This window comes from Orbicella franksi, chromosome 6 (assembly GCF_964199315.1).
Source record: "Orbicella franksi chromosome 6, jaOrbFran1.1, whole genome shotgun sequence".
Classification (NCBI taxonomy): Eukaryota; Metazoa; Cnidaria; class Anthozoa; order Scleractinia; family Merulinidae; genus Orbicella; species Orbicella franksi.
In genome coordinates this window covers 14,281,349-14,305,618 of record NC_138150.1, presented here as the reverse complement: position 1 = coordinate 14,305,618, position 24,270 = coordinate 14,281,349, and the positions used below count along the sequence as shown (strand labels likewise).

General features: G+C 38.0%; 1 protein-coding gene across 2 annotated transcripts; it reads left to right on the top strand.

Moving 5' to 3' along the window:
• The first annotated feature begins 17 nt into the window (after positions 1-17).
• Positions 18-21,612, top strand: LOC145488892 (TATA element modulatory factor-like). Of its 2 annotated transcripts, none has more exons than XM_081467719.1 (24): positions 18-283; positions 2,301-3,749; positions 4,459-4,562; positions 4,794-4,897; positions 6,743-6,860; positions 7,929-7,984; positions 9,047-9,123; positions 9,505-9,601; positions 10,080-10,165; positions 10,355-10,416; positions 10,517-10,581; positions 11,073-11,124; positions 11,648-11,752; positions 13,179-13,271; positions 13,443-13,497; positions 13,756-13,857; positions 14,403-14,595; positions 14,860-14,929; positions 15,447-15,530; positions 15,833-15,907; positions 17,913-18,077; positions 18,543-18,668; positions 19,259-19,369; positions 19,487-21,612. In XM_081467719.1, exons 1-24 carry the CDS (start codon positions 148-150, stop codon positions 19,514-19,516), a joined length of 3,615 nt encoding a protein of 1,204 aa, XP_081323845.1. In that variant the 5' UTR covers positions 18-147; the 3' UTR covers positions 19,517-21,612. The 2 variants fall into 2 exon arrangements, with proteins under 2 accessions (XP_081323845.1, XP_081323844.1); XM_081467718.1 differs by having other exon boundaries at positions 4,438-4,562.
• Positions 21,613-24,270: the final 2,658 nt, after the last annotated feature.

The window sequence follows — 24,270 nt, the reverse complement described above, 5'->3', positions numbered from 1 at the left end:
TGATGATGTCAGTCGTAAACAAGATGGCGGTCACCAAATTTATACGTGGATAGCGTTTTTCGTAGTTCCTTCTCAGTTTCCTTGGAAATTGCTCAAGATCATAACTTAGATAAAATGTAGGCTCTCTAATGACAACAGACTGCGGCTATGAGTTGGTTTGATCCGTCGAGCTTCTCATCTTTCGCTAAAACAGCTTTGAGTCAAGCACAAAATCTCCAAAAATCCATCGACAAGGTTTTGGATATCCAGGAAAAACCTAGTGGAACTGCGTCTAATTCTTCAGGTAAGCGCATCTTTCTCTGCCTGTGTTTATCATTTTTATGTCATGTTTGATACCTGAATCTGTGATATATCCAAGTCTAGCACGAGGAGAGTTAAGATTGAGGAGTGCTGTGCAAGCTAAAGAAATTTTAGATATGAATATTAGAATTAAGCTTAGTTAATGCAACATTCACAATCGAAAGTTTTGCTTGGAATAATAATTAACAGTTGAGTTTACCTGTGTTGTGAATCAGTTTTTGGTGGATTTTATTTACTTGATCATCATTAAAAATGTTTTTTTTTGTGACATACAGGTGTACAGTCAAGGTACAATAGGTACAATAGGTACAATAGTAAACTAGAAAGAAAAACTGATTACTGCACCTTTAGAGTTCATGTTTTATGGAAAGGCACAGTAATTAATGCATGTAGTTTTTCAATACAGTGAGGACAGTGACATATACCTGTCTGATAGTTATTACCATTTGGCTTATGAGTTCTATGTATTATAACAGCTCACTTTCTTAACACAGGTGTCCTAAGCTTACGAGAAAAACAAACAAAAAAAATAACTACCTATGTACGTATTTATTCATGAAAGGGTTACTCACACATTGTCTTAGTCTGAATGTGACTTTCCAGATGACACGGTGTTAGATTACGTGAAGAACCATTGAGGATTTGAGCACTTTGTAAGAAGTTGTTATGGGAAGGAAATATTGTCAATTCAGAATGCTAAACACTCCAAGATATGAACATTTTACATGCACGTTTAATCCTTGTGTATACCTTGTTATGACAAGCCAAGCATGACAAAAGTGGGTTGAGTTTAAAATCATCTATCGAGTTTCAGTGATTGATATGTGAGATTGGGATGTGATATAAATTTGGGAATCAGTATGTGAGATTGGGAAATCACTGTATGAGAAATGGAAATCAGTAGAGTCTAGATTGAAGCTCTAAGATTGTTACACCTTGGTAAATGTCTCATTTCCAAAAATCCCTACACATTACACAAACAATATAATTATGCTGAAAAGAGCATTTTCTTCGGTCAATTCCAAGATTCCTTCTTTCTGCAGCAGCCTCTGATCTTAAGAATGGGCATGGCTGTGGAAAAGGCTTGGGTCCAGGATCAACTTTGGTGACCAAGGGAGGATTTCATTCCCCATACAACTTCTTAATGTAGTGCTCAAATTCTTAGTGGTTCCTTGTGTAACCTAGGTCTGGGAATGCTTTATGCAACAATTATATCACAAGAGACATTTTTCCAGACCCATTTTCAAACACCAAGAAGAGAGCTGAAAATGTGGCATACAGTGTATATAGCAAAGTATATTTTTGATAAAATTTGAGCTGTTTGTAATTGTGATAAAACACTGTCTAGAGTGTTTCATATTTGACAAAACTTAGTGCCAAATGGAGAAATGAAGTGCAAATAACCCATGCAACCATAAGAATTTAATATCAGGTATCCAAACCATCATTGTGGCTTTGACTTCATTCACTGAATTATTGTACATGTAACTTGCAATCCTTCAATAATACTCAATCAAACATGCACATTTTCTCAGAGTTAAACCCAACTAATGATTCCCTTTTCTTTGCAGTCAACTATTATCACGGAGAGATTAAATAAACTCTGAAAAAAAGAAACTTATGTTAAAATTTATAAATAAAAATATTTCTAAAAAATCTGCTGATCACAACGTACCGATGTGACCTTGTGAACCCTCTGAAGTGAACTTCTGTTTCCAGTCTGTTAACATTATTGTTGACTTCAAAAACCTTACTGACAATTGATTGAATAAAACTTGCGACTGTCAAGGAGAGGTGCTGAAATATAGTTTAGTATCTAAACAATATAAATATAGTATCTAAACTACCCAGCTCTCAAATTTGTGCTCTTAGCCCAGTTGTAGTATCTGAGCAGCATATACAAGGTCACAAGATGCACCCTACAAGTGGAGCTCAGAGATATTATCTGAGTATGTTTGTATTTCTTGCTATAATCAGTAATTGTCACTATTTTTCTACAGCTTCAAGTCAACAGAAATCTGCCACAGTAACTGTGTCAGGTGATTCTGCAGAGGAAACTTTAACCACAAGAAAATCCTCCACCTCATTATCTACCAATTCAGCCTCAAAATCAAGCAGAAAAACTTCTTTAGGTGTGAACAATAAAAAAGACAGTGATAGTGAAGGAAATTCATTTTGGTCATCATTCCTTGGTGATTCATTCACAAATGCAGAATCCAAAACATCAAGTCGCAAAACTAGTGCAAGAAAACTTGGGTCTAGAGTAAGTGGGAACAGAATTGGAGGAAGTGATAACAGAAATGAATCTGACAGTACCACTACCTCAAATGGACAAGAGAATATCTCATCAGTGAGGTTACAGAAACAACAAGATAAAAAACATGGTATCAATCAGACAGGTACTACAAAACCAGATGAGCATTTAGTAGCATCATCACATGCATTGTTGTTGCAACAGCAGAGCACAACAAATGATAGTAAAGAACTATCTTTAAATCAAGATAAAAATGAAGCAGATTCTGTTAATTTGTATGCGTTAGAGACTGCTAGTCCTGAAAAGGTAGACTACAACACACAAGAGGTAACTGTTGCACCTGCTGAAAGTGAGACCAATGTAAAATCAGGAAGATTAAAACTCTCTCCTTCTGGTAAGTCTCGCAAAGGAAAGGAAAAACCTCTTTCACCAGAGACTGATGTATGCAAGAGTCATGGCAATGCCTCTTTGAAAGATGTTTCAGCTGTTAAAAAGAGTGAACTGTTCAAGGAAGAAAGATCAAATGCTGGTTACAGAGAACCACAAGCGTTATTGGAATTAGAAGCCCAAAGTCCTAATACAGATCCTGTGTGTTCCACACAAAATGAGAAATCAGAAGAATCACACAAGACAGCTCAGAACACACTAGATGCTTCTCCAGCCAGCAATCTCAGCACACAAGTTGTTGTGAAGGGATTTGTCTATGCAGTTACCAAGTCAGTAAGTTCAGATCATGATGAATCATCTGTTGTAGAGCCAGTGGACAATGCTGTCATCACTGACACAGCTGGACATGAAATTCAACAAGAACCTTCTGAACAGATTAAAGTTTTTGACATTAAACCTCTAGCCAGCTCAACGCCAAATCGCCATGTAAAGGAACAATCTGTTTCACTGGACAAAACAGAAAAAACTGATTTAGCACCTCCACAGCCTGCTGATGATAATTTAAATCAGAGTGAAGACTCATTAGCTGATGTAGTTTATGAATCAGAATCTCCAGTCTCAAATATTGAGGACAATAAAACCATGTCAGAGAATGTAGCAGAAATGTTTGTAGAAGCAGCATCAATTGCAGAAAACAAAGAATCTGCACATAACATACCAAAACAGGAAATTGAAGAGATATCTTCTGCAGAACCTACTGTTGGAAATACTGACCAAGTATCATTTCGACAACCAAGTACAAACAGTGGTGAGTTTTAAGTTAGTTAAGTCAGATGATGAACTCCACATGTTTTCTCTGCACATACTCGATTCCCCAGTGTGAGAGATCACTGTCTGAGATTTGACCCAAAGCGTATATTCTATTTATATTCTCATGTCATAGCTCTGCAAGGATCTGTGATCTTTCTTGTAGTTATGTACTAAGTTGTTAATCAGTGCGAAAATTTAAAACCAAGCAGTGGCCAAACCGAAGCATTGAGTCTGTAGAGCAACTACATAGCTACGCAATTGTGTCTGCAGAGCAATGCCATGGGTATATGGTGCCACAAATTGCAATGAAGTCTTACATAGTTCTAAGTGAAATTGGAATATTATGTCTAGTTATGTGATTTATGTCCCCGGGACTCACTGTTACATGGAAACTTTATCAAAAACAGAAGAAATACAGAAAATGTGCTGAAGCTGCTTTCACATTGATATGTCAATTGCTTATTTCTTCACTATGTGTCTGTTTTGGGGGGAGGGGAGAAGTGAGTGTATGATAATGAAGTAATGTGCTTTATGTTTCATTCTAGACATGTTTGCACCATTTTATGAAAGGTGTCATTTCTCTAGAGCTATTAACTTGCTGGCTGTATGGATATGTGCGTTGGTGTTACTCTTCCTTAGCAAGAATTCTTGAATTTAATAAGATAAATTTATTTTAAAAATTCTAGGAACTTCTATAATTCCAACAGAAACTACAGAGGAAAAGGAGAATAACTTAATGGAGAATCAGGCTAATTCAATTTCTACAGAACATTCGGAAGACTTGAAGAGACAGATAGAAGAACTGAAAAATGTGAGTGAGCTACATTTGCAAAGTATATGATACACATATGTGATTATGTACATGAACTATGTACATGTACATACATGACTGTACATTTATTCAACACGTTACTACACGATGTGTATGCACAACACACATTAGATGTGTGTTGTTTGTTGAAGAAAGTTCGACTGAAGTCATGGTTAGATTCTAGAAGGTTATTGTTAGTCATAATTCCTTCTCCATTATGTTACTTTCCAGGAAGTTGCAAATCTCAAACATGTCATTCAAGTTCGTGAGAGTAAGTTAGTTGAAGTTAGTAAAGAAAATGTAGACCTGGAAGAGACAAGTGCTATCCTGAGAAGGTAATTTGTATGTCACTTACTGTTTAAAAGTTTAAGATACATGCAAAGTCAATAATTGCTTGCAACCATCTCTGTGTCATGTTTTTTAGCTACGAATGGTTCAGGTTCAGTTCACGGTTGGTTCAGTTGCTAGCTACTATTCAAGAATAATAACCTGAGTGTGCTATTTCTCTATGTGCACTCCTTGGGGAAGAAGGGAGACTGAAGTAGAGAGAGGCATGAGAATTCATCAAGCCTATTGCAAGGGTTGATTTTTTAGGGTCCTCTTGCTTGTCTAGTTTTTGGTGATTGTTTTTCTTGTTCTCAAAAGCTATTCACCAATTGATATTTATTATGATAATCTTTATTGACTCAGTCCAGGGGAACATAAATTACATTGAGAAGTATTAAATGCATATTATAATAAAGTTTCCATATAACGCGTGCTCTGGTTGGCTGAAACAGCGTGCTTTATCAGAGAACAGAGCACGGTTTGATGACGGTAAATTGGCTTCCAAATTTTTGCTTCGGAATTTTGACAAATTTGACTTAAATTAAACATCCCCTGTGACTCAGACAAACGCAGTGAAAGTGAGCTATTTTTCTGCAGTAAATATGGCTCACAGAGACCATTGTTAGCAACAGCAGTGTTAAAAGTGTACTAAAATAACAAGTTTTGCTAGATTCCCGCCAACAGAACATGTACAGCTGTAGCAAAATAAACAAATTCTCAACCTAGACAGTGCTTCGATAGAGACATATTTGTTACGAAGGCAGAAATTATACTAAGAAGTAAAACAACGACAGAAAACAGCAATTGAACTGTCTCTGTTTATGATGAGAAGCTTTATTTTTGTAAATTTACAATTAAAAATGCTCATTTGCTCAAACAACACTTACATGCAGTGTGGCAATGCTTGTTCTCCGGTCATCTCAGCGAAGTAAACCGACGAGTGGTCAGTGAAAAACTTGCTCTGATATTCTCTTCTGTGCTCGGAGTAGAACCAGTGAGAGCCATTAAGTCTTTCTAACTTTTACGCTAGTTCAGGCAATCTTGCTGCATGCGGCTACCAGCCGTAAATAACTGTAGCTCCTTTCAAATTCAACTCGGCATTTCGCATTTTCATCCACAAGCTTTGAGCTCCGCGTTTCGTAATTTCCACTGGAAAAGTGCTCGTTTTCATGGGCCACAATACGGCCGGATTCCTCTGAACTGTAAACCTTTACCTGCATTTAGATCCGTATTTAAAAATTAACTTAAAAGCGAACTTTGAAGGCATCGTTCTTCTCTCGAAAGTCGCTCAGACTACTCGAAACTGAAAGCTTAGCTGAAGTCCAGTTTGTGATTGACAGCTGTCGCTTCGTTAGCCAATCAAATTATTTGAACAATTCTAACAAGGATTGTGATTGGCTTATTTTAGCGTGCTTTATCAGAGAACAGTGCATGGCTGACGCCACTTTTGCTTGTTTGGAAAATAAAGTTTGGTTTGAAAATTCAACCGAATGCGTGGGAAAATTATCTGATTCTTTATTATAAAACAAATAAAGAAGCCTCGACTGTGCTCTGTTCTGTTGTAAAGCACTTAGGAAGCAGTAGAGCACTCCAGAAGTAGGGAAAAACACTCGACTACGTCTTGTGTTTTCCCCTACACTTCTTTCGTGCTCTACTGTTTCCTAAGTGCTTTACAACAGAACAGAGCACAGTCGAGGCTTCTTTATTTGTTAATTTATAAGTTGATTAGAGAAAATAACAAAGAAAGAAAATATTATTATTTTGGAGCCTAGAGGCCAAAGCAAATGCAAGTTGTCTTGAAAGGAAAATTGAGTAATGAGTGGCTGATGTTGTTTATATCTTACTTTTGTTAGTCAACTAAAGCAAGCAGAAGCTGCACTGAAAGCAGAAGATGAAGAAATAGAGGAAGTCAGACAAGAATTTACTGTTCGAGTTACAGCTACAGAAAAGAAATACCAAGCTGCAGCAAAGGTTTCATGGTGTTGTTCCAGAAAGTACATTTATCCATTCCCCTCCCACAAATTTTTCTGGGTTTGAAACTCCCCTACCAGTTTATTCAGCTCTAGTTTACTTTCATACTTTGCTTTGAGACCTTTCATTAGCTTTTAGACCCTCCCACCTCCCCTGCATTAGAATTTGAAGTGAAATTCCTTGGCTTATATTAGGGAATGGAAATTCCAAGGAACTGGCATGTACAGTTTACAAACTAAGGTTTTCATAGCACTATTAAAATTGATTCAAACACGCTAATTAAGGTGGCTCAAAACAGTTTCCAGCACTCTCCAAGATGTAGATTTTGATGGGTCATTATAACCACTCTATATCGGTTGATGCCAAAATCATGGTATCACACAAATGTCCAATCATTGCTTAACATGTTGGTCTCAATTTTGTGGCACAATAGCTTACCATAGCAACAGTATTCAGACCTGTTAAAACACCCTCAATTTTATCTTTAAGCCCTTGTAACTCAAAAACGAGCTTGGTGACCCCCATTTTTTATTATCGAATTGTCATAAGCATGATGAGATGCAACTTTTTACAAAGTTTAAAAACTTTCTGTTGAGAGGGATTGACACATTCAGAGCCATTTTGAAAATTTATAGGTGTTAGGAAAGTGCTGGAAACTGTTGTCAGCCTCTAATACACAGTGGTTGAACTCTTCTGTAAATTCTTAAGGCGAGAAATTTCTGTCTTCTCAGTAGTCAGTAAATGGTAACCAACAATAACCAACAGGCACAGCATGCATTTAGTAGTTTATTTCATTTATTATTACAGAGCTTAAGCACAGACGTTTCTGAGCCACAGACGTCAACTGGAAGTTTATGTTCTTGCTTTTAGCACATTTTCATGCCCGACCACTTAGTTACAAAGCTCTCATTTTAGCATTACAACTTGACATTTTCAATGATGAGAGAGTAATACCTGTCAGAGAGGAGAAGTTTCGACTTCCGGTTGATGTCCGTGGCTCAAAAACATCTATGCTTAAGCTCTCTATTAATTAATATGGATCTGTAACTTCATTTGATTTCCTTTCAGGAGAGGGATCAGTTGAGGAAGCTTTTAGAAGAAACTGAACAATCTCTCAGCTCAAAGTTAGTAATTCTGTAGAACATTACAAAATATATAATGCATGTACATGCAGGGTGGGATGGTGACCCACTAATGTTGTGTTTACATTTGAGTTTTTACCAGGTTAAACAGTTACTAAGGTCAAGTTACTTAACCTTTGTACATTCATCCAGTGTTTATACATGTACTGGCTCAAATAACTGAAGTTGATCTGACAACACTTGCGCACGCTGTGTTATCAACGTCATGAAATCAATCTTGTATGAGGATCCAACCGTAGTGGAACAGGAGCAAATTGAGGTGCCATCATTTGCATAGGCGAGGACCTCATTCCATAATATTGCTGCAAAAATTCAGCTGCTTGATTGTACGCAGAGTATGCATGGTTATCTGCAATGATTGTCAAAACTGGAAAGAAATGCTTTGTTGACAATCGCACAATCTGATCTCGGTGGGAAGTGAAATATTACGCTGCCATAAGCAGATATATCTGTCATCTTGACCTTGGTTACCAGCTAACTGTAACCATGCCTGATCACAGGGTAATTACAACTTTTACCTTGGCTAAATTTCTTTTGTCTTTTGCGACATTTACCAAAGTATCAGGTGGCATTTACACACAGAAAATATTTACCTAGGTAAGTAAACTCTGGTAAGCTGTTCAAGTCTAAACACAGCATAATTGTACCATTAGTTATAGCATTTGCTTTTATTCTTGGGCATTTCCTTTATTGGTCATTTCTGATTTTTATCTTAATTTTGCCTCAGTCTATTTCAAAAATTACGAGGCTTGGTGCAAAACATTTTATGAATACAGAAGTTTCACTCACAGGTTCATCTCCATTCAAATCAAATTTACTTGATGTATTTGAAAGGCTTTGCACTATATCTAAACCTTAAATTTGAAACAGGAGAAACTAACAAAGTCACATAACTATAGCCCATTTTAGAGCCACAGATAAAGGTGGACAAATATATGAAATTATGCAAAAAATCTTTATTTTCAAGTGCTTCATTATAAATTATTCCATTTCGTACAAATGCACTGTAAGTTGTAATACTTACGTTTCAAAACTTTTTTCCAGGAATGATAGACAATCTGAAGAGTTTACAACATTGCTCAAGGAAAAAGATGATCAAATAGCTCAGTTATTAGAGGAAGGTACGTTAACACATGAATATTGTGCAGCTCCATGTTCTACATGTACCGGTAGTCGGCTTAACAGGGAATGTAGCTGGCTCATTTACAAGTTCAGCCAGCTTTTCGGACTCCATCTTAAAAGTTACTCCAAGTCTTCTAATGAAACACTAGCAGGTGATTATCTTAATTTCAGCCAGCAAAACTAGTTAGCAGTCAACTCTTAGCTATGTGCATCCATGTAGGCTACTTATCCAGTATATAATGTCTTAAAATGAGGGAACTAATCATAATTGCGTATGTTTAGAAATTAAGTTAGACTGTTTAGTTTTATCCCGTTCATGTCTAAGCATGATTAAGTTGTTGATGTAATAATTAACTGTTGATGGATGTTTTCTGATGCAGGTGAAAAGTTGTCCAAGCAACAGCTTCAAAGCAATAACATTGTGAAGAAACTGAGAAATAAAGAGAAAGAGAATGATGCTCTGATAAAGAAAAACAGGTAAATATAACTTTTTATTTCATCACTAATCAGAGTTGAAATTTTTGGTTTATATCCATTTTTATTATTAAAACAAAAATTGTCACAGTGTTGATATATGTTCTGGTATCTCTGGCTTAGTTTGTGTCATCATGCTTATATCAATTCTGATAGTTCAACACATTTTTTGGTGGAAAGGTGATGACTTCATTAGTGGTACACAAGGACCATTTGCTGTGTCAAGGCTGATTTGGCTGACAGGCATCAATTGGTTAAAAGGTGTTTGTCTGATTGATGCTCATGAATAATTAAGTGTTTGGTCTTGACTTACTTGTGAACCTTTGTCAAAAGACTTCCCCAAGTATTGTTAAAATTGGGTTTTATGTGATTGTGGCTTACAGTTATCTATATTGTTTATGGTTACAGTTATGTAATTATTGATGCATGGCTTTGTGTTCTTATAGAATTCACTGTCTTATTATTTGTTTTTTTTTTATAGCAAGCTATTGGAGGATGCAACATCTGAAAATGAAAAGCTCACTGAAATCCTGCAAGTGAAAGATGAGACAGAAAGAAAGCAAGCAGGTGCATAGTTGTAAAAATATATCTCCTTGTTAACTTTTTATAAAATTTCTAAATGTGATTGCTTACAAAATTGATTCAAGACATAAAACAGTTCCAACCATTTATTCAAATTATCAAATTAAAGTCCTGCAAGGAAAATTCAGAGGTTGTCCTCTTATTAACAGATCAATAAATTATTATGCCTTTCAGATGCTATCAAACAACTGAATGCTTATGTCGAGAAACAAGAAACTCAAATTAGTAAACTGAAGGTAAGCGTGCTGGGTATTTCAAGATCAACCTTAAGTTTTATTGTCCTATCAGCAATCACCTACACCTTTATGTCTCTCACATTCCCTGTGTTCATTTTAGTCTGAATTAGATGACTCAACTGAGAAGATAAGAAGCATGCAGACTGCCCTGGACAACGCTTATAAGTAAGTGTCTTAATTTTATTGTTAACTCTTTTATAGTCAATCCTAGTTAATACACAGCTGCCAAAGGGACGTACTCAAGAGTCCTTATTTTTTGGGAAATAGCTGGCAGGGAACATTTTGCAGGTTTCTGTCTAGTCACAGAAATGCTCTTCGACCACGAGCCATAGGCTGCAAATGTTTCCACAGCTTTTTGAGGTTTCCTGTACTTTCCAAGTCACATGCAGTGCCTCTCTCCACCTAGGAATATAATAGGGTGTGACAAATGTTTGGAAACCCCGGACAAAATATCACCTAATTTGGATCAGCATTTCATCCAGGACAAAATAGAGTAGTCATCTCTGTCATGTTAATATGGAAACTGGTATTCTGGGCATGCTGGGCAAAGAGCCAGGATTCTATATACCACTACTCCACATTGTTTTGACATCACTACCAAAAATGCACTTCAAAAAAATGGAAACTTGCAAAAGAAATTATTTTTTGTCCTGCAGACAACTGGCCGACCTGCATAAAGAAAATGCGTCAAAGGATAGTGCCGTACAGGTAAGCCCATTTCTAAATTTGTCCAACAATATGTAAGTCATGACTTCGCTTTAGTGTTTTGTAACAGGATCAGGAAACCTGATCATGAGACTGAAGAATGTAACATTTCAGAACACAGGGAGTTATGTCAAATTAGAGAAATGTAAATTTCAGTGCGTCTTACCCATTGAGAGTGTGGTCAGCCATTACAAGGACTGAAGCTAAGAAACTGTTTAATATGTCACGGTCCTGTTTCGTAGGAATTTCTGAATTGCCTTGGTTATCCCAGTTCCCGTATTTTTCACTTCCAGACCTTGCATTAGGCTTGATTACCAGCCGCTGTTCGGGAAAGGAGCCCGCGCTCCTCTCCCGAAGACGTAGACCCGACACGAGAGAGCGGCGGAAATCGAGCGTAATCTTGCATCAGTTGAAATTTAAAGTGGAATCTGCACTAACCAATAAAGTGGAATGGTTTAATATTTAATTTGTAAATAAATTTAATCATTGTAAGTTATTTTAAATTGGAACCGGCTGTCTTTCTCAGGAAGCAGCTCTCAGCGCTGAGATGACTGCCAAGGAAGGGCTGCGGATTGCAATGGAAAAGAAAGAAAGACAATTTAAGAACGAAATAGAAGCACTGGAATTCCAGGTATATTCCGTGGCTTATACACAACATTATCGATTGTAACTTCAATTAATTTTAACTAACTATTAATACCAGCCCTGGATTATTCATGATCTTTATGTGCATAAAGATTGATTGGTAGGTCATTTCTCAATCTTTTGTTGGTTGTTCTTACTAACATTAAGAGCAAATTAGGCAGTAAATCACAGTGATAACCCCCACAGTAGATTGCTGTCTTTATATTCCGCTTTCACCATAATATGTCCGTTTTCCCTGTGTGGGAATATTCCCTGCTTTGCATCATACAGTGGGACCCCTCCACAACGGCCACTTTCAGGGGTGCAACATTTTTTGTCAAAAAATGCCTATTTTAGCATATATAAATTAAAATGTATCAATACAACAAAAACTAAACAGAAACAGAGACCAACGTTACGCGGTACGGATCACGTTTGGTGACCTTTTACAGTGGAAACCCGCTTTACGGCCATCTTACGGCCTCCTCGTTATAACGGTCTGGCCCGAACAAAAGCTCACTCAGTAGCTGTCAGTCATTTTCTTATTTAAAGAAGCGCTTTAACCCATTGACTCCTGGAGCTTTTTGCCAGAAACGCATTTTTTGGACATTCTGAAGATTTTCAGCCTGGATATGAGCCAAATTAGCTCCAATCTACTCAAAAAGGCATTTGCAACACGACAGCATGCCTTTTTTTTCCACTAGCATCGCGTTTTACCACATTTTAGCTCAGGCATGCGCAGAAATCAAAATTTGGGCTTTTCGGTTTTTTAAACTTTTTTTCGTGTTTCCGTTTTTTCCTTTTCTTATCTTTTTGCGGCAGTGATTAACCTTCTTCTGGGCTTTTTTCCAGTTCAAAAATTTCTGAGAAAGCATCATCGAGACGGGCAATTTATACCATGGAGTAGCTAAGTGTAGTCGCAGGAAATTTTGCTCCAAGTTTTTCACTCAAATTTCTGAGCATTTTCGTGTATATCTCAGACTCAATTGAGCCGATCACTCTGGTATCATTGGAAAGATCTTTTCCTCCTCCAGAACTTGAATATAGATAATGCCAATTTTGGCCAAAGGTGATGACGTCAGAAGTGGAACAAAGGCCAACGCTTGTCACAGCCAGTTATGTCCGGCACAGGAGTCAATGGGTTAACACGGCCACCCCGTTCAGTTAATACGGCCAGATTTGTGTGCCCCATTGGTGACCAGATTAACGGGGTTTCACTGTTGAATGTAAAATGGGGTTTGTATACACCGTTCGCCAGTCGTTGATAAACTGGCCGTTGCCGAGAGGTTATTTTGTCAGTTGGGCCGAGTTTTAGTGGCCGTTGTATAGAGGTGGCCATTAGTAGAGGTTCGACTGTGTTACTTTTAAATTGCAGTTAAGACAGTTACTGTAGTGCTGTTTTTTTTGTACAGTTGTTTTATTGGTTGTTCTAGATCAGTGACCTACAGACTGGTTTGCGTCGAGGTGAACAGCAGGCCAGCAGAAGAGAAGATAACCTTCGACAGGAAATCAGTGATCTGCAGCAGGTTAGACTGACTGAAAGAAGATGAATTGAAAAGCACCACCAATTGGGGCAACATGCACTAATGCACGATTATAATTTTATTAACTAGGATTTGAATCCCTCGTAACACTAATTAAAGTTGGAGAAGCCTACACAGTTTTTTTACAATAACTAAACTTTTTCCTTTTCACAGAGATTGCAAGAAGCAGAAGCTCGGAACCAGGAACTCACGGAGAGTGTTACATTTGGTATGTGCAGTTACAATACGCTGTAATATGCGACATGGGAGAAGGACTTGCACCACATAACCCTAATAGTATTTTTGACCCAGTTGATTGAAACTAATTTATCGTGCTTTGAACAAGCCGACTCAATATTATAGTAATATTATAGATTGTGATGATGTAGTTTTTTGGTAAGTGGAATCATTACATAACGTTTCCTTAAAGCAGGCATTCGTGCGAATTTAGAGATTATGACGTTTTTCTGCGATGATTGATCCACAGCTACTAGACCTTTGTTAAGACAGATTGAAAACCTGCAGAGTAGCTATGGAAACCACACTCAGACTTGGGAAAGAGTAGAGAGGAACCTAACGGAGAGGCTTAGTAAGTGAAACAGTCTAGTTGCTATCAACTGTGTTGCTTAGTATTTGCATTACTTATGATAGCCTCTTCCAGAAGTTCAGTTGGTTGGGGCACAGAAAAATGGCGAGCGAAAAAATAGGGAAGATCCCCTCTCTCAGTTTTTCGCACGCCGTTATTCACGCCGCGCCCGAACTTTATGAACGCCTGGAGAGGCTATTCTTTTGATACAACTAACCTATTAAATCAAAGCGTGAAACTGTAATTCATTCTTTTTTCATTTGTACATGGAGACCTAATATTATAACATGACAATGCATTCGGGATGCCCGTCAAAGTATCAGGTCATAAGCGTACTGTAAGGTTAGCCTAATGTAGCAACTTCCTCGAAGTCAAAATGTAATTTGACAGTTATTTACATCCTTAACGCGGTGGTTACCAATTCGGACGGTTTGTCGGTTTATACGAATCATTCTTCGACTGTAGAACATGTATTTTTCCATACTGTAGTTTCGTCCCTTCACCGTATCCCGAAGAACGATGCACTGATGAAAGCTTTTTCTCGTTAGATGAGGCACAGATTCAACTGGTCGAAGCTCAGGAGAAAGAGCGTGTAGCCACTGAGCATGCGCTAGAGTTGAACTCTCGCGTGACAGCCGTGGAGTCACAGTTGGCGACATACCGACAGGACAAGTCACGACTGGAGGCTACTCTAGAGGTTGAACGAGCAAGGCTAGAAGCTGTAGAGGAAGCAAGAAGCAGGTAATTTATATCACACGCTATCCCGCTTACACAAGAGAAAATATTGTCTTGATTGAACCTTCTTTAGAGTTAGCTACGGCATGCAAACGAATCTAACTCCACATAACTAGTGCGTACTTTACTAAGTCTTTGCATTGTGCAGCCTCGTAACACATGCATGACGTTACATGACAGGTTAGTTCATGAAACCCGATTGTTTCATACGACTTCCCTTTTGGGATTTCATCGCATTAGTTGTAACCAGTCCCTTGTAATTTGTATCAGGGAAGCCGCTAGGAGCGAGACTTTAGAGGTCAAATACAGAAAAATGATGGAGGACAGCAATGTGGAAAAGGTTTGCTTGTTTCGAAGTGCATTTACCTTAAGACTTAGTACTAGTCTTGGACTGATTAAAAAAAAAAAACTGGTTTCTTTACAATGATTTTGATTTCTTGTCATCGAATATATAAATTGAGTGCTGGCAGTGTATGTTCGGTGTGACAATCTTTGAACAGCATTTGCCAGTGTTTCAGTCGAAAACATCCGGCCTTGGCCGGAAACGTGTCCTTTATTCTGCAACCGACTTCGACAAAGAGGAATAGGGCAGAGCGCACTGACGACGTTTGAAAGTGTGCGACTAATAGCGGATATAGGGTTCAAATCTTTACTCTAACTAGAGTATTATACTACAGAGCGCTGTGATATTAAAAATGAGATAAGAAATCATATGTGCCTTTGCTTTTCATATACTTTAACGAAGTTTTTTTGTGAAAGTATTCAGGCTGCAGCCCTTGTTATACCACTTACACGGGGCATGTACTGTTAAAAGTTACAACCAATGATAATGCTCACTGGTAGTGCTTGTTCTTCAGGCCTTACTAGAACAACAACTAGCTGTAGAGAGAGGCAAGATGGAAACAGAGAAGAAAAAGTTTCAACATGCCATGGACGAAAAGGTCAAGTTTCATTTGTTGTATTGTATGATTCCTCTTCACACACAAAAAAATGGTTGTCATATTATTCCTCGTGCATTTGATTGTTTCATTACCTGGAGACTCACTAATAGCCTGTCTTCATCAGTTTCCTCAATATTTCTTTATCTGGCAAAAATAGTGATGTTTGACACATTAAACAGAAAAATGTCCTTGCCATTTCTTGTTGTATCTTTTCCTCTTTGGCTCAACAGGAACATCTTTTATTTCGTACTGTACTTTCACTTCTGTAAGAGATTTCAGCGAAATCTCCCTTTTTTTCTCAGGAGAGAATGTTAATTCGTCAATCAAGTGTTTCTGGAGCGCCTCCCTCACCTTCTGCTACAGAGGAATATTCACAGGTTTGAGGAAAATATTACATGTCCACAAATAACCAGTTGTCTTACCGTCATCAGGCTTAAAGCATAAAAAATTTTTGGAGACCTTTACATGAACCGTTTCACCTGTTTTGGTTGCTGTTCTCGTTAGTCTTCTGAAGGTTTCCCCCTTGCTCAAGAACCTTTTTTTTTTTTCCGTGGAAATTATGACCTTTTAATCATTATTATTATTATTATTATTATTTTTTTTTTTAAATTTATTTATTTGCAATAACACAAGGGAAACCAATGCTTACTTACAACACTAACTCTATTTACATTATATTGCTCTAATTATTTACACTATTTAAATTATAATAACTAAACGACTTACATTACTAACAAATACAGTTACACGACTTACACAATTAAGAAATACAGTGACGACAAGGGGCAAAGAAAAAAAACAAAACTGAGAAGAAAAATAGCTAGTTATCATTACAGCTTGAGGTTGTAGTACAGAAACATAAAAAAACAGACCAAAGGCATGTGGTACATTAAAAGTAAAATGAGTTATGCATCTGACAGGAGATTAGAAATAGATTAATGGGTAGGAGATAGATAACCCTACAGAAAATATAATCTAAAATATTAATTAAATCCTCATGTATCCTGTAAGAGGTTTCCATTTCTTCGTGTCTCCACTTTTTGTTTCTATCTCATATTGTAATTTTAGTGTGCATATGAAAAGCGTAAGATTTGGATGATCATTTTTTGTTTTAGCGAGCCATATGTGATATCGTGCTAAGAGAAAGCAGTAATTTATAAGAAGCGCAAATTGAGAGATATCTGGCCTCAGACCCAAAGCAGTAATATTTGTCAAAGCATAATCTCTAGGAAGTAAATTTAAGTTTTTCAGCCATTCAGTAAGTTTAATCCAAAAGTGAGATGTTTGACGGCATGACCAAAAAAGATGAATTATTGACTCAGAGGAGGTGTGACAAAAACTGCACTTTTCATCGCCCTGTAGACCTATTCTAAATAAAAAGTTATTGGTTGGTACACGTCTATGTAAGAATTTAAATTGAAACTCTATCAGCTTAGTGCTCTTTGTGCATTTTTTAGCTAAAAGATAGGCAGCATTCCAATTTATGTTGTCATTTATTGGTAGGCCACAATCCTCTAGCCACTTCTTTTGACTTGACTCTGGGGTTAAACTCTTGTTACTAATCAGTTTTTTATATATTATTGTAGTTGCTTTTTTGACCTGCAAAATTCTTGTTGTAAGTGGCTCATATTCGTGGTCGGTGTTCTCTAAATCTTGAAAATTAGAATCAGTCCGAAGAGACTTTACAGCCGATATTAATCCGTAGAAGCTGAGAGGGCGAGGGTCTATTTCATACTTACAGCGGAAATCATTTAACGAGAGAAAGTTGTTGTCCGGTCCTAAAAGATGTTTCACCCGAGTTATTCCCTTGGTGAACCAATTTTTTAAAAAAACTGTTTTGTTGGCTATCTTTATTAGGGAGTTATGCCAAAGTTGTTGATCCAGAAAGTGATCTTTCGATGTTATTTCAGGTTCAAAGTTAACTTCCGCCCAGATTCCTAATAGTTCTTTTAAAAAGGCATCCGAAGTTGTTATTGTCGATAAGGTGTCTCTAACGTTGAGGTTGTAGGAAAAAAAGTTTTGACAGCCATATTTTTTTAGGGTTATATCAAAAAAGATTTTCCATTTTCCCTTATTGTTGTTATCTAAATATTTTTTAATCCATGTGGTTTTGAGAGATTTATTGAAGGAACTAATATCAATCATTTTTAGGCCACCACCACCGAAATCATTGATCATTACCTTCCGTTTTATCTTGTCGCCTTTACCATTCCATAGAAAAGTGTAGAGTAAATCATTGCTCAAGAACCTGGCGGACATTTTATTTAGCTAAAAATCCTGTTATTCTGTCCGCACGAGGGTGGAAAGACAATTTTATGTTGTCGTAACTCAGTTGTCAAAGCACAATTTGCATCCACTGTTCACTGGTCTTGGTTCTTCTAGGTTGAAGTGCCCGAGGCCTCCCCTCACAGGATACTTGGTCGACAGAGTAGCGGGACTAGTGTTATTGATGGCATCTCACGGGGAATCATGGGAGCAGGTACCGCTATGATCGAAAGACTGCAGGCTCAGGTCAAACAAAAGGATGGCGAAATTCTGCTGCTACAGGTATGAAACCATTAATGTAAACTAGAATTTACAACAACGTTTGATACGTCTAGTTGTATCGAGAGGTTTCTCGGTAGTAACTGCTACGCAGTCTCACGCGGTTGATCGTACTATGTAAATTACTTATACTGTAGACCGTTGATCATAATGCTTCAACGAGAGGACCAATTTGATTTGCTGTATGTATAGATAAATTTTAATATTTTTATTTCTCATGCCTCGCGTAAAACCAAAATTGGTCTATTCGCATAGGGTCAATTGTAACAAACACATACAAATAAGGCAATGAACCAATCAAAGCTCCAGTTAAAAACATTCGACTGGTGCCAAGCGCGGGAATGCACACGCAAGTGAAGCTACGATTGGTTTTGGTTTCGCCTCTAATTGATTGAAAACACATCATGTTTGTTTGATTGTTCAAAGCAAGTCGATAGCTTTAATAATGAGGAATTTCTCTTATCACAGGAAGAGATTGCTTCGCTTCAGAAAACACGCGACGCTGTTACAGAAGAACTAACCGTCCTCACATCAAAGCTAGAGAGTCTGGAGGAAGACAGTCGGGTTCTGGCTGATCTTCAAACACGACACAAGGTTGGTTTGCCTAACTTATTTTAAAGCTTCAGTAGCCTTACCGATACAAAAACACATACACTCTTGTGTAGCCTCCGACGAAAACTTTCTTTAGGTTCGTCACGTAACGCTCGCAGGAACGAAAAATGAAATGACAGGCTCAAAGCGTGTCTTCCAACGAGACTCACTCATGTTTTCAGACATGATATGAGGTAAGGACACTTGATCTGACAAATCTGTGACAAAAGGTGATGCTTTCTTGGCTTGAACACGATTCGATGTTTGAAAGTGTAGACTACTACTAGCCATGATAACAAACATTCGAAGAGAGTACATTGAATGTTCCATTATGTCTGCACACTTCCTCAAACCCCCACCCCAATAATGGCTCTGGATATCCGTTTCGAAATGGGAAGACTTCACGGTCACCGCTACCAGTATTTTTTTTTTTTTTTTCAATCTAATGGGGCATGCTTTTTGTCATTTCAAGGGGGAGGCGGAAGGATGTAGATAACAAGTGGAAAGACGCGCATGGTGTCGTATTTTGGTCCACAAAAAACGTAACGAAAACGTAAGCTAACAATTCTCGTTACTGATTTTGCTTTCCCCAGGAGTTGGAACAGCGACATAACGCCGTTCTCCAGATGTACGGCGAAAAAGCCGAACAAGCTGAGGAGTTGAGAATGGATTTGGAGGATGTTAAATCCATGTATAAATCACAGGTAGCAAACACGGAGTATATTGCTGTTATCCGTACTGAATGCCTGTTCTTTTGTATTTTGTTTAGTTATACCGGGCGGCAAGTTCAGAAGTAACAGGTTTGGTGTTTTGTATTTCAGATTCAAGAATTACTTGGAGCTTCAAGATAACATTTGATTGAAATACAGCATTTAGTGTGACAACTCCATTCTGCCACAGATAATGAACCACGAAACCGCCTACTTAACAGTAGGGGCAGTTGAATATACCTCGGGGGAAGGAGGGTGGGTGGAGGGGGGGGGGGGGCTCCTACATAAAAGTGACAGGTGAGAGCGTTAAGAAACGTCAACATCGATAAACCCTTTGAACATACCAGATCCTAATTTTATGTGCGGACTCGAATTTATATCCACCCCTCTCAAGAGGTACCACTTAGAAAACACAACATTAACTTATCTTTAGTTTAAGTTTTTAATGGGATAAAAGGACGGTTTTTCTCTGACAAGTAGCTCCTGTTAAATTGTTCGGCTAAATAACCTTGAAGGTTGGTGATACTTGTAGATTCGAACACCTTAAGCTGTACCAAACTGCAAATATTAGGGCGGTGGCATCTGACATAATTATTATGGTCAGAGTACGTCAGTGATCAACCTAGCGTCAATCTGCATTCTTCTTTGGTTTGTACTCATCTTGTTAATAATCACCTCAAGTGCATTGGAAAATAGGTATATTTATTAGCGAACAGGAGCGGTGATCTGAAATGCTCTCTGGAAGGCTTAAGAGAGAATTTTAATGGGTTTAAATTAAGTAAATTAAGCAGTTGTAGGGAACACGGAAATCCTGGGCATAGTTTATATAATTGAGACCCTCTCGATAACTGAGATAATATCCCAGATTGTTCTCTACACATAGTTTTGTCTTAATCTTTGTAGTCTTGTACTTATGTGAGAAATGTGTTGTCTAGAAAAGCATGTTACTTTGCCATCCTTCCTACAGACATCCTTTTAAATATGTCAGGCAGATTTTGCCTTTTAATATTTACTACGGTTATGTATAAAAGCTTTATGCCATAATGGTTTTAACAGTGCCATCGATATTTTGTATTAGATGACCATTTTAATGGAACGTCCAAGAAATCATATTACTCATAACGTCCATTAAAGGAGCTACGTCACGGTTTGCGCAGCTTGAAAGGTTAAGCCTAAATTTTTCAATTTCGTTGTTTGTAATCCGTGTTAATCTTCTTCATCCTTAACCATCCTTGTTCTTTTATGGTTTATTATTATCTCTTTGGGTGTTTTTTCTATCTTAGTAAGACTACGATGGTAAGAATTTCTTCAATTTAAAGGTAGTTTTGTATGTGGTCAAAATGACTACTCAAAGGACGGTGACTGAGCTAGGTTGTTTTAGCGCCACGAGTGTAATGAAGGATTAAACTTAGCGAGTAAAATTCAACGGCCGCTTGGGAAGTTGGGCTAAGAAGTAACAACCTTTGGAACATTGTGGTGTAAGATAACCAGTGTGTTTCTCGAAGGTCCCGAAAAGTTTTCGCACCTGGAAAGCCATAGCAAAATCTCAAACCTTGTGGTTGCAGAGCTGTTTTATTCACATATTTTTAATATGAACAGAGGTTCCCTTCATAGCCGAAGTTTCAGGCGCATACACCCCTCTGTTTTTAGATACAGATGAACTAGAAATGGCTTCGCGGGCGCGGAAAGTTTCCTGGGCGTTCGAGAAACGGGCTCAAGTTTGCCTTCACCGAACTGGTAGAGCTTTAGATTGGACTACGAGTACGAGATTGAGTACGAGTGCGATTTTCGATTTCAAATCGGTGACGTTTCCAGAGTCCTCGCTGTTCATGCTGGTTTTAGGCAGAGAGGCTAGCTCATGGCGTGTAATGAGTATGTGACGTGATAATGTGAAGCCTGAAAACTAGAATTGAAAAGTCGTTCTTCTACTCGATCTCGTACTCGTACTCAAATCTAAAGTGCCGTAAGATTACAGGGAGCCTGATGCCTACCACATCAAATGATGGCACTCGCTACAGGCTTCTCGCTTTTCAAACAGCCAAGAATACCTAGACACTATTCTTGACGTAAATAATTGTAAACATAATTTTTTTCCTGTTAACCGGAGGGCTGGAGTCTTAAAAGTATCTTATTTTGGAGGAAAAATACAGTGTATCGAACGCTGGGATCGATGAATGTAACGTATAATGTAAGCTATTTGCAGAATGAAATTATGATGGATTAAATGATTATTTGTAGATTGTTGCATTCACTTTGTTGAGTGTTTTCTGATTCAGCTTCTCCGACTGTTTAAAGTACGTTATCCCTCCTCCACTTTGTCAAACTTCGCAATAAAGAATAAAACCGTTCACAATTAAACACATTGACACGCGAACTAAATGCCCAACTGATCAGCAAAATGTCAACTGAAAGAAAAAAAAAACTAACAAGTTGGTGATACTGACCTCCTGTCGGCAGTTCAAGGCTATCTTAAAGTTTTCTGATGCGTACGTTTCAGATTTTCACAACTGCAGCGTTTCTCCTTCGCAAAGGCGACCAGTGTTCTACGTGACCAGTGTTCCCAGTATGTTCCACAAAAATTGTCCATGCCAAAGTACAAGCTGCCATGGATTACTACTGATATTAAAAGAGAGATGCGCAAAAAGGATCGCCTCCACAAAAAAGCTATTCGCTCTAAAAACCAGCAACATTGGAAAGCTTTCAAGTATCAACGAAATCGAGTGGCAAAACCGGTCAAAGAATCTCACAATCGCTATTTAAACGAAGTTATTGGTGATAACCTGACCGAAAACCCCAAAAAGTTCTGGTCGTATGTTAAACATAGCAAATCTGAAAGCCTTGGTATCCCCCCACTTAAAACCGAAGATGGGGTGAGTATTACAGACAAAGACAAAGCAGAAACTTTGAACTCCCATTTCTTTTCAGTTTTTACCCATGAGCAGAAGCCTCTTCCTCAAATTGGCCTGTCACCATTCACCTCGATTGCAGATTTGCTTCTCTCGCCTGATGGAGTTGCAAAACAGCTAGCCCAACTGAATCCTCACAAAGCTTGTGGGCCAGACAAACTACCTGCAAGAGTACTCAAAGAGATCTCACAAACAGCCTCTACGTGGCTCTCTTTCATCTTTCAACAATCATTTGATCTTAATGTCGTCCCATCAGATTGGTCCAAAGCCCTCATTACTAAAGTCTTTAAGAAAGAAAACAAATCAGATCCATCCAACTATCGCCCAATTTCGGTGACTTCTATCTGCTGAAAAGTAATGGAACACATTGTTCTTAGCCATATGGCTAAACACTTATCTAGTAACAAGATTTTGATCAACGAGCAACATGGTTTCAGACTGCCGTTTTCTTGTGAAACTCAACTGATATCAGCTATACACGATTGGGCCAAGTCAATCAACACTTGCATTCAAACCGACGTCATACTGCTTGATTTCTCTAAAGCATTTGATTCTGTCCCCCACCAAAGACTTCTAATGAAGCTCGACTACTATGGTATTCGTGGGAACATGCTTATGTGGATTAAAGCTTTTCTGTCAAACCGCACCCAATCAGTCTCAGTAAATGGCATTCAGTCTTCTTCCAAACCAGTGCTCTCCGGGGTCCCGCAAGGCGCAATTTTGGGCCCTGTATTATTTTTACTATATGTAAATGACATCTCTTCTTCTGTAAAGTCACGTCTACGCCTCTTTGCAGATGATTGCATCCTCTATAGTGAAATCCGTGAAGTACAGGACTGTTGGGCTCTGCAGGATGATCTTGAACAATTGTCGCTCTGGTCAAACACTTGGCAACTTAACTTTAACTTCAAGAAGTGTTATCAACTTGGTATAACGTGTAAGAAAATTCCAACTATGTTCCAATATTCATTGGCTGGCCAGCCTATTTCTAGAGTTTCCTCAGCCCAGTACCTTGGAGTCACCGTGACAGACAATCTGTCCTGGAACGAGCATATCAATCAGATCTGTAAAAAGGCAAATTCTACTCTTGGGCTACTGCGTCGTATTCTAAGTGGTTGTGATACTAAAGTCAAAGATACGGCCTATCGCACGCTAGTCCGCCCAAAACTCGAACATGCGTGTTGCGCTTGGAACCCTTTCACCAAACAGAACATCACTCAAACAGAGATGGTTCAACGCCGAGCAGCAAGATTTGTATTAAATGACTATTCAAGATTTAGTCATGTTACTCCAATGATCGAACATCTTGGTTGGGACTCCCTTGAAGATCGTCCACTCCTCTTTCAAACTACTATGTTCTACAAGATCTTAATAGGACATGTTGGTATTAGCTTTCCTCCTGAAGTCCACGAAATAACAAGGGCCACCAGATTACCGAACAGTCGTCCTTTCCAACAAATCCGTGTATCAAATGATGTCTATAAGTTTTCCTTTTATCCAAGGACAATAGTAGCATGGAACAATTTACCCATTTATGAAGATGTTAATATAAATAATTTTAAGACTATTGCTCTTGCAGCCATTAAATCTTTTGTATAATGTATATTCTGACGTCCTAACTTATCTCGACGAGATTATACTTAATCTATTTTATCTTATCTTTTACTAACTTATAATTTTTACTGTATATATACATATTGTAATTATTTATTACGCGCTTTTATTATGTTATTTTCAACTCCTAATATAGTTCCACTGTTTCAGGAGTATACTTATTAAAGATTATTAAAGATGAAACTGGTCATAGCAAACAATGAAACCTCTACATAATGCCGGAAACAAGAACAAAAGAACTTTTAGGAAGTCCTAAGGGAAAACGAAATCAATTGACACAATTGAATCGAATAAGAGTTGTGAAGTTGAATAACCCTCATGGCGGTGGGGTATTGAGTACGAATAATTAGTGCACTGCAGAGCTAAAAAACTGTA